This window comes from Photinus pyralis, unplaced genomic scaffold (genome assembly GCF_008802855.1).
Source record: "Photinus pyralis isolate 1611_PpyrPB1 unplaced genomic scaffold, Ppyr1.3 Ppyr1.4_LG8, whole genome shotgun sequence".
Taxonomy (NCBI): domain Eukaryota; kingdom Metazoa; phylum Arthropoda; class Insecta; order Coleoptera; family Lampyridae; genus Photinus; species Photinus pyralis.
The window spans coordinates 19,795,213-19,806,478 of record NW_022170819.1 but is presented as its reverse complement, the minus strand read 5'-3'; the positions used below and the strand labels follow the sequence as shown (position 1 = coordinate 19,806,478).

The 11,266-nt window shown below is 34.7% G+C and overlaps 1 protein-coding gene across 1 annotated transcript; it reads right to left on the bottom strand.

The window, feature by feature from the left end:
• Positions 1-3,083: 3,083 nt before the first annotated feature.
• LOC116179227 (facilitated trehalose transporter Tret1-like) lies at positions 3,084-7,789 on the bottom strand. The gene is made up of 6 exons (XM_031498958.1): positions 5,947-7,789; positions 5,763-5,866; positions 5,497-5,715; positions 5,047-5,449; positions 4,869-5,003; positions 3,084-4,817 (listed from the first exon to the last, which is right to left on the bottom strand). The coding sequence occupies exons 1-6, from the start codon at positions 6,005-6,007 to the stop codon at positions 4,306-4,308; spliced, it is 1,434 nt and encodes a 477-aa protein (XP_031354818.1). The 5' UTR covers positions 6,008-7,789; the 3' UTR covers positions 3,084-4,305.
• Positions 7,790-11,266: the final 3,477 nt, after the last annotated feature.

Here is an 11,266-nt window from a genome sequence, read left to right as displayed (position 1 = left end):
AAATTGAGTGAGCTTAGGGCTAAAACAGGGTAATTTTCTCATATAAATACACATTTTAAACGCCTAATAAACTTAATTTTTGTCGTACAGAAAATTACCGGTGAGGAAAATGTTTGGGATTAAAAAAGCTACAATTAGATGCTATGAAAAATGTAAAATTATGCAATGCTTATGCAAAACAGGTCCAACAGATAAACCTGAGAACTATAGACCCATCTCACTCTTACCCGTATTCTCCAAAGTATTAGAGAAAGTATTTCATAACCAAATATCTAAGCATTTTGAAGACCAATGTATTTTATTTGAAAATCAATATGGTTTTCGCAAGAATAGGAATACTTCCGATGCTGCTACAAAATTCATACAATTCTATCTTGATTGTTTTGAAAACGGGCAGCATTACCATGACCACTTATCTCGACCTCTCCAGCGCATTCGACAGCGTATCTCATGAAATTCTAATCAAGAAGTTAGAGAGGCAATATATAATTTCGGCGAGACAAGTTTACTATTAATTGCATCATTTTTGGAAAATAGGGAACAATCTGTATGTGTAAATGGAACTATCTCGAAATTTCTACAGTTAAAGAAGGGCGTCTCTCAAGGATCTATCCTGGGGCCATTTCTATTTATTATATACGCAAATGACTTAGCGTATCATCTAGAAGACGTTGGAACATGTATACAATATGCCGACGACACAACTATACTGATCAGCAATGAAAGTCTTCATAATGTTGTCCTTGGTTGTAAGGCTGCTACAAGTCGGGCAAAAGAATGGTGTGACGCAAATGAATTACGCTTAAATGAAACGAAGGACATGTTGATATCACTTAGACAGCATGACATTCCTAATCCTCCTCATGTGAAGTTCCTGGGGAGTACAGATAGACCCGAAACTTACATTTAGTGTGCATACTCGTATAAACGAAATTGGGAAAATTATCAATCGAAACACATATCTATTACGGCGTCTATCTCAGAGTGTTTCAACCGACATTCTAAGGATAGTATATCAATCCAAAACAAATCGTACTTTTTCGATCAGACTTCTCAATCAAAAGTTATAGACTAGAAACCAATTTCGAAAGAAAATTGAAAGGGCTGTAGCCACGTCCGACTCAATTTTCCTTAAAGGGCAGTTGAAAATGTGCAATTTCATGTAGGATTTGTAGAGCAATTGTACTTCAATGATCCAGTATCTGTAATTGTATTTTGTGTATGCAATTGGTATATTTGCGCCATCTCTTTGGTAATCCCTATACTTTTCCTTATTATTTTCTTGTAATAGTTGAACAAGTTCCAATGAGATGTCGCCACGTACGAAATTACCTTCCAAAGAACATTTTAATTTATGCACTTATTTCATTTCATTTCATTTCATTTTTATTTTTGTAAAAAACAATGCACAATTGTATTACAACGTCAGACTAACAAACATTTAATGGACAATAACATTTTCACATACAGAGAGGTACTCGCCCTCATTGTAAATAACATTGGCCGCTAGGAAACGTCGTATTTTAGTTTTGAACTGCTTCAGTGATCGGCTACTTTTTATTGTTTGGGGTAATAAGTTATAGTATAATATACTGCGGTGTGTCGGTGATTTTTTAAAAAAAGAGTGTCGGTTTGGGCAAATAAATTTTATTTTTGTTCGGCGTATCACGACCAACTCAATTTTTCTTAAAGGGCAGTTGAAAATGTGCAATTTCATGTAGGATTTGTAGAGCAATTGTACTTCAATGATCCAGTATCTGTAATTGTCTTTTGTGAATGCAATTGGTACATTTGCGCCATCTCTTTGGTAATTCCTATACTTTTCCTTATTATTAATTATTAATAGTTGAACAAGTTCCAATGAGATGTCGCCACGTACGAAATTATCTTCCAACGAACATTTTAATTTATGCACTTAATAGCCACCTCCGACTCAATTTTCCTTAAAGGGCAGTTGAAAATGTGCAATTTCATGTAGGATTTGTAGAGCAATTGTACTTCAATGATCCAGTATCTGTAATTGTCTTTTGTGTATGCAATTTGTACATTTGCGCCATCTCTTTGGTAATCCCTATACTTTTCCTTATTATTTTCTTGTAATATTTGAACCTGTTCCAATGAGATGTCGCCACGTACGAAATTACCTTCCAAAGAAAATTTAATTTATGCACTTAATAGCCACGTCCGACTCAATTTTCCTTAAAGGGTAGTTGAGAATGAATGTGCAATTTCATGTAGGAATTGTAAAGCAATTGTACTTCAATGCAGAGCTGGGCAGTATTCGACTTTGTAAATACTTTTTAGTATTCAAATCCTTTAAAGTATTCAAATACTTTGTAATTAAATACTTTTATGGAAGCAGTATTTGTTTTTGTAACTCAAATACTTTCACAAATATTTAGTATTCGAATACTTCGCATAGTATTTGAATACTTAACCTTCCTTTTTTTACCAAAAATCGACTACTCCAAAATTTCTCGGGAAAACACTTTTCTTATTAATTTGGGTGCGTAGAATCCAAAACAATTCGTACTTTTTTGATTAGACTTTTCAATCAAAAGTTTTAGACTAGAAACCAATTTCGAAAGAAAATTCAAAGGGCTGTAACTTTTGAACTAGTAGCCCAATCTTGGAACTGTTTGAAATTATGGATTCTACAGGCCACATTCTATTTCCGGGTCGATCTGAGACAATTTTTTTGCGGGCCTCAAAAAAAGGCAGTGATTAACCTTCCTTTTTTACCAAAAATCGACTACACCGAAATTTCTCGGGAAAACACTTTTTCTTATTAATTTTGGTGCATAGAATCCAACAGGGACGGACCTAGACAAGAAAATTGGAGAGGTAGCCTGTCCCCCCCCTCCCCCCATAGGTCCGTCGCTGAGTATATGCCTCCCTAATACAAGCAAATCTCTTATTGTAACATCCTTTGGGGAAACACGTCTTCGGCAAATCGAATATTTTCTCTACAACGTAGGGCTATAAGAGTATTGGGAATGGTCGGTTATCGAGAGAACTGCAAACATATATATTTTTATTTTGACGTCTGTAAATGCCTCTTTATAGCATATTAACAGAAATAAACTTATTATTATTATTATTATAGCATTTTTTACGTATCTCTTTTTCACAAAATTGCATAAATTCGTTATTCACTTTTAGCTTCAATTATTTCAAAATTAAGTCTTCTAAACTGGTCACACTTCTAGAATGTATTAATAATACGTAATTAAAGAAAACTGGGAAAGGGGAAGGACTAATTTTAATTAGGGTGGTAATTAGATTTTTTCGGTGAAAAAAATACGGATCTACCTTATTTTCACCTTTTATGCTAAAGCCTGTTTTTAAAAAAAGAAGAAAGGTTTTTTAAATACTAAAAAAAATATTCTACAAGTTTTTCTCGAAAAATGCATAGTTTTGACTGTTAAACTCTCTAATTTACCTAGCGTTTGAAGAAGAGCTAACCTCGGTTCGTATTATGGTCATACAGCAATTATTAAAACAACATTTTCTTTATTTTTTTAAAAGTTACGATTTTGTTCTTCACAGTTTTTTTTTGTAAAATGTATACTTTTCCGAGTTTTTCGCGAATAACCAATTAAAAACATTGTCATTTTCTATCAAAAGCTCGTACCTTCGGTCGCGAATAACTGGAGAAGTATTAACTTTCCAAAAGAATGTAGGTATAGAACACTTTTTGCTTAGAATCAATTTTTCTATGTATTCCTGTGTTAAAATTACAATAAAAACCACCCCCAGGTCGAAAGCGCCCTTCCGCATGATATGATCCTTAGGCTGTTCCTTACCTATTGTCAGTATTTCAAGTTCCATTTTGAAAAAATTGCCAGGGCAAAAGCTTCGTTTTCTATATAGTACTAATTTAGTTGATGACATAAAAATGGAGAAATTTTTGGTTCAATATTTAGAAAATTTATGAAATCTAGCAATTGTTACAGGGTGTATGCATTTCGCAAACCAAAATTTCACTATTTTTGACACTATCCCAAATACAATACCTATTAATTTGACAATTATGAATTTGTTTATTTGCACGGTCTTTCTGGATTCTATTCTCTAATAGAATGTATCTACGACGTAAAGGCATTCTTGTTCACATACTGTTTTCGGATCATTTCAACAAGCCGTGTTATGCACTGTTATCAGCCCAATTAAAATAAATGGGTAATTTACTTGTAAGTGTTTAATTTGTGGGAGCAACCACAATCATAAAAAATAATTGTATCTCGTGATTAATTAATTATCCATTTGTTGTTGGATAAATGCCAGTCTAATAGCGTAAAATATTTACATATGGGTAATTGCATATCGCTCAATGTTGTTTTCTGTATCCTTTCCCCTGTTGAGTTTAACTTGGATTTCTTGAAAAGTTTTTCCTTTCGTTTCCGGTTGAACAAAGTAAGCGAATAAAGCTCCCAGCACACACGCGCCGGCGAATAGTCCGAAAACCGTATGCAGACCTAAGGCGGTCGCAGTTGGTTCGAAAAATTTGGTTACCAAGAAACCCAAAGTTACACCAAATAGTGTAGACGCGGATAGTGCAACTGATTTTATGTTCGTGGCAAATAATTCCCCAAGTAGCACGTACGGCAATGTAAAGATCCCAATGGGGTTCATTATTAGGTACAACATTAGTCCAGTTGTTGGTAACCATGCTATGCTGTCGACATTATCTTTGGCAACGTCTTGCAGGTAAAAGTAAACCATTTCTCCTACTAGTGCAATTCCGCAGCCGGAGCATGAAATTATCATTAGAGGCTTTCGTCCCAATTTATCTACTACCACTGCAGCGAATAGTGCTAAAATTGTACTGTTGAAGGAGGTCGGCCTAAAGCCCTCTGATAGTATACCTGCTGGTAACTGCACAACACCACAAATTATACTAGAAATTTCAGGACTGATACTGCTGCCACTACTCTGTATTATAGTTTGCATGTAAGCCTCAATACCCGAATACCCAGTCAGTTGCTGAATCATCTTGATACCTTAAACAAAGAGTGAAACGGTGTATGTTCCGAGTATACCTACCCGTGATCACAATCACTGATCTTCTGTACTCCTCCTTGGACAGCAACTCCCACAATGTGGATTTGTTTTGCATGGCGTAACTGACGGTCATTTCAATATCTTTCAATTGTTCGTCAATATCACTTTTAGTTCTGTTATTGCAAGAGAGTCGAGTAAGATTCCGCAGAGCTTCTTCTCGGCGCCCTACTTTAATACAATAATGTGGCGATTCTGGCATAAAATAAAATACTAACACAAATATCACAGAAAGAACACTAGAGCTTATCGCTAATACGGTGTATGATACAAATGGTCCGATGCTTAAAACAAATAAACTTCCAGAAAGCTTCATTATATTGAATGTCGTGCACAACTTCCCTCTAATGTCTTTTTCCGATATTTCGCCCACATAAATCGCGCCACTCTGAAAAAGACCGTCAGCGTCTAAATTAAGTTCGTTCGAGAACTTACCGTTGTGATTATAGAAAAACTTGTTCCCGCTACGAATCGAGCGATACAGAGGGTGATGCTAGATTTTGCGAAGGTAACTGCAATCCACGGTATAAATAACGGAAAGAAGCTGAAGAGGAGCGACCTGCGTGGTCCAAATCTTTCGACGGCCCATCCGGCAAAAACGCAGCCCGGAATGGAACCTAGCCAAAAACTGGATGCCACCCATGACCCTTCGTCCTAAAATCAAGTTTGAGATCTTTTACTGGCGATCGTTTTTCACTTACTTTCGTTATCGTCACACCAATCGGAGAGTTTTCCGATGTAATTTTCGGAAGAGATGGTGATGACCAAGCCAAATGAGATGACGAACTTGCCATGGAAAGGGTTGCTGGAGTTAGGTGGTTTAAATTAAATAAGAATCGGTACCACATTTTTGATTAAAGAATTTAAGGGTTGCCAAATATTTACCTGCAACTGTAGCACAATATTGCATATACCGGATGTTATCCAACACAGGAAAAATTTTCATTTTTTCTAGTTTCACTGCACAATAAAAACGATAAGTGGGAAATACTAATTGCAGGAATGCATAATTATTTTCGCTTATTATTTTGGCATGTATTTTGCGCAAACACGTAGCATGCGAGTGTGGAGAACGCCGCGTGTTGTTATTATGGGTCAGTACATAGTATTCATACGAGGCGGTTTGCGTTCTGCCATTAAATAAAACGTTTAAATGTTGACTTACAGGTTTTGTATAAATTGGTAACCTTGTGTGTTTATCCAAATATCAAAACCGATTGTTTATTACAAAGCAGCAACAATTAACGTTCACGTAACAATTGTTATGGGAAATGTGTACCTCCATTACTTAATAAGGTTTAATACAAAAATTAGTTTCAATAATCTTCGTTCGTGATATCAATGTTTAAATGATAATTTAAACAATTTTCATTTCACAATTTTATTTAAACAAATATTAGAGCAAGTTGACACACTTTATGCTTCTGCTAATTTGTGCTAAATTTAGAAACCAAATCTTCTGGGTAAACTGAGAATTTTGGTTCAGAAAGTGAAACTTTTTCTTGAAAAAGGGAAGGTTGGGCTACAGACCTTTAATTACAAGAAAAGCGTTTTTTGTGCTAATTAAAATTGCAGAAAGGGTATATATTTTCTTCTATACGAGCTCATAGAGATTTATCCCTATTTACCATTCATATCATGTATTTGGTAGAATCATGAGGTACCATTAAATATTGCAGAGTTTATAGTCAATGGATTGGATGGATTTTAAGTACCCTCTTTGTATGTGTGATTTATTTTATTAGCTTACTTGTAGAATAATTTCTCTAATTAATTTCATAATTAGAGAAGAGGGGTTGGGATTAGGTTATACTATAAGTACGTGTAAGTTGTCTATATACTTTTAATGTATGGCTTATCACCTTTCACTTAAAGAAAATTCAATTAGGTATTTCAACTGATAATTAATAACGATAGTAAAAGAAAGTGACACATATAGTTCACGCTCTAATTCGCATGTGAACTGGGCTTAATTAATAATAATTATAAATTAGCAAAAAAAATTAACCTAGGTACCTATATATTTTACAATCCAAAGTTTATGCATAATTACTTACGTTTTACACCATATCGCACCAGTTGAAAATAATAACAATGATAAAAGTAATAGATTCAATTTTCTAAACACAAAAATGTAGGTAATTTAGTTTATCCACATTCTCTATGTAGGTACCCAATTAAAAGTTCCCTTACGTGACAGATAATGTGCCACTAATTGAAGGCTTGTCTAATTAACCAAACTAAATAACATTGGATGGCATGACCAAAGGTGTAGGTAATAGCTAAAGGTGGCCGGCATTTTCTCTTCATAAGTTAACATTTGTTTTCGAATGTTTTTTTTCCAAAGCTATATGTAGATCATTATTTTAGAAACGCTGCAAGTTTAGATATCGTTCCAGTTTTTACAGAAATCGTTGTTTTTAAATACATTGCGTTCCCAGCATTTAAGGCATATAGAATTCAAGTTTCCGTGATGTATCTCACCCTATTTGTCATCCGTCGTATCTTTCTCCTTGCTCCTATCCGAAGTACGGAGTGGCAGTGGGAGTCTAAGTGCTAATGGAATCGTCTGCGGGTGTGGGTGCACGTTTATTTCTAGAGCAAACTATTGAAAATTCTTACGTTAAATTTAGGCTAGTCAAAATAGGTGGTTAAGGTAGAAAAAATTAGTAACAAAGTGATCTCTGCGGAAATGAGTACTCAACAGGGTCCTTATTAACCCCTCAAAAATCGCACTTTGCCGCATTGGTGGAACTTGGAAAAAAATGGCCGCCATCTTGATTTTTTTCGAATTTATTAAATATTTCGTAAAGTATACATTATATCAAAAAAATCAAAAGTCACCTGTAATAAAAATTTTAAACCTATTGATCAAAAAACAAAAAAGTTATTGAAATTTATATGATTTGGCAATATGGATTTTTTTAAACTTTGGTAAATATCTGAATTAGTTAAAACTGTTTTGTATGCCCAATTTTGAAAATAAGGATTTTAAAGTAAAATACTCAATAATTGGGTAATTATTCACATCTGTGTCGAGACTTAGATGTATTTCAAAAACATAATGCAGATATAGCAGTTTTAATTAAATCAGGACTTAAAATTATTTTAAATCTGTACCGGTGTCCAAAGAAGATTCATGATTTAATGTAGCAGGTAAGTAGAGGGAGGCAAATAAATGAATGTTTTTATTTTCTTTAGGTTATCGGCTCACTAGAGTCGTTTATATATTTTAGCAAGGTCTGATGATGAAGTGAGCTTCGAAATCTATAACCTAAAGAAAATAAAAACATTCAATTATTTGCTTCCCTCTACTTACCTGCTACATTAAATATATCCAAAATAATTCACATGGAGCAATACATCAATATATAAAAAAAAAAGATTCATGATATTAATGTGCTGTTTGGCAGCTTCTTCGGTTGGTGGTAGTGAGGCTAAACACAATTCTGAATTTAAGCTTTCCCTTGAAGTCATTTGCATATACAGGGTGGTGACTTGCGTAACGCATCATAGGGATTTAAATGTAAAATTCATAACATGCGATTATTGGCTCTCCAAATTATTTTAGAGCAAAAATGTATTAAGCTTTTTTGTAGAAAACATTTCTTTACGCTAATCATCCGTATTAGTTCTCAATTTTTTTCATATCGCAAACGTTTTCGACGAATTTATTGTCGTGGATACTATAAACATGCCTTAGCGAACAAAACCAATAATAAGAGTCGTTTTTGATGTACAAGGGAATTTTACCGTACGTGAATAGGTGTGGGTGATTGCACGATCAGGTTAGCGTGCTCTCAAAAATTGCTACCATGAAATCGTTGGGGTTCAAGGTGCAAAACATGTAATTGCGCTATATTTGGAGTGGCTAGTTACGTTAGAAAACAAGTTTATAAAACAACACTCTATTGAGTATACGGGTAGTAGTAGATCTAGTTTCCCCTGGTAGCTGTGGCGGGTGGATTTTTGAAAGAAGATCGCGGGAACTGTTGGATTTATTTGTACTGTATTAAAATTGAATGAGTCGTGACAATTCTGTTTAACTAGGATAATTGTAATATTCATACCTAAACCGGGCGCTAGCGTGGAATAAATGCAAATTATCTTGACCAAAAACCACAAGGCCTTTAGTCAGTAGAATTTGTTCTCAATTGTGCGCATTTTTCCTTTCCTGTAACGCAACCTCCAGCGCCTGCTTTTACTACGGCAAACCAAGTTTGCAATTTCGAGCAGTATCTTTAAACTTGAATTGAAATTAATGAAATTAAAGCTTCTGCTACAATATTAAACAGCAACTGGTAAAAGAGTTTAAATACAATTGATTTGTGTTTTTGTTCGCTGTCAAAATGCTAAATTGGGTAATTTAGGACATTTTCCTACTGCGGAAGATTGGTAACGGTTTGTTCTAGAGTCAAATTCGTCATCCAGCTTTCGAGAGTCACTTTCAAACTTAGCCATACAAAAAATCCAATCGTATTTTACAAGGCGTTCTACCATCCAATGTTCTAAATTGCTGTTACCCTCCCAAAGGAAAAAATCAACTGTCGATTGGAGAAAATTTTTACTCATCGATAAACGTAAGTTATTTTGAATTGTTTGCACTGTGTAACCATAGGAGACAATTTTGTTCAAGAGATTTATGTGTAGTCATTCTAACATTCCCGAAGAGGTCGATCTACGAGAATTTATCCAGGGAACAACTTTGTGTATTTTTTATGAATGATAAGTGAACCCAAATCGAAGACATTGGTATATGTTTCTCTCATTAATTGTGAAGTTGTATTTTAGGTTCAATGTTGAGTGGGTTAAATTTTATTTAGCATCCAAAGGCGGTTAAATTTGTTTTTGAATAGAATTTTGTACCAAGTGTTTGCTAATTGCGAATAATAAAAATCTAGGTAATTATATTTGGCGGTCATGATGTCATCATATCAAATTTATTGATTACTGAGCTAGCCGTGGTATTAATTATTTTGTTACAACAAAATTTATTGTTATAGTAAAATTTTTACCAGACCCGTAGAACAAAATACTTCACAGGAACCATGAAACTCGCCAGCAAAGCTCTACTGTAAGTCATATAGTTTCCTGGTATAGGGGGTGTCAAAAGTCGAAAATACAAAAATGGGCGTTAAAAAACGTTTTTGTGCCTTACGTAATTGTTTCGGTCAATATAATCAGCCTATCGAAACAACAGTTGGTAGAATTGTGCAGAAATTCGTTACGCCAGGGTTTGTGGCAGATATAACATCCAAAACACATGCTGGTCCGGTCTGGATCTGCACGAGAAGTTCCGTGGACGAATTATCTCCCGAAAAGTTGATGTCAACTGACCCCCAAGATCGTGCGATTTGACCCCATTGGACTTATTTCTTTGGAGTTATTTGAAGCGTAAAGGGTATGCGGGAAAGTCAAACGCTCGGAAACGATTACATTATGTTTCTTACAATGCTCAAAATTGAGAGAAAAAATGAAATATCGAATAACATACAGGGTGTTCCATTAAAAAAAATGCAAATTAGTTTGTGAGGCCAACTTTCATTTCATCGAAATTTGATTACAAAATGACGGGGAAACAGAAATCAGATGTACTACTATTTTGATCTTGAGGAAACCCAATGACACTTCCCTACAGCAACTCGTAATGCTCTTGCTCTTTAAAGTGGAATTGCTATCGTTTTAATCCGGCGTTTCGTCTTTGCGGAACCATAATCAAATTCAGTTTTTCTTAAAAAAGGGCCTGGTATTCCGGTATAATATTCTTAATCACTCTGAATTCAATTATGTGTAGGTAGGTACTTTATGGTTTAAACCGAGGCCTGCGATACACTTACAGGCCGGAGCGCTCGAAAAAGTCACGTGACGTTAGGAGTCATATGAAATACATTACGCCTTATGGAAAATCCGTGCGCGGCTCCACTATTTATTTTTTTATCGTAACATGACATTTATTGCGTACTTAATTTATTAGTGAACTTGCGTGAAAAGTGCCCCAAAATAATAAATTCTCATAATAGCATAGTTACCCTTCATAATATCATACCTAGTTACCACAATACAAGAGTTCTAATATTAACGTAACCTGTATGGAAGAAAGCGGCTGAGCTATTGGGTCCAGGTACTTATCAACTTGTATATTGAGACTACATAGAGCCACGAAATTTCAATGAGAGCTTGTCAATAGTACACACAATCAAATTAT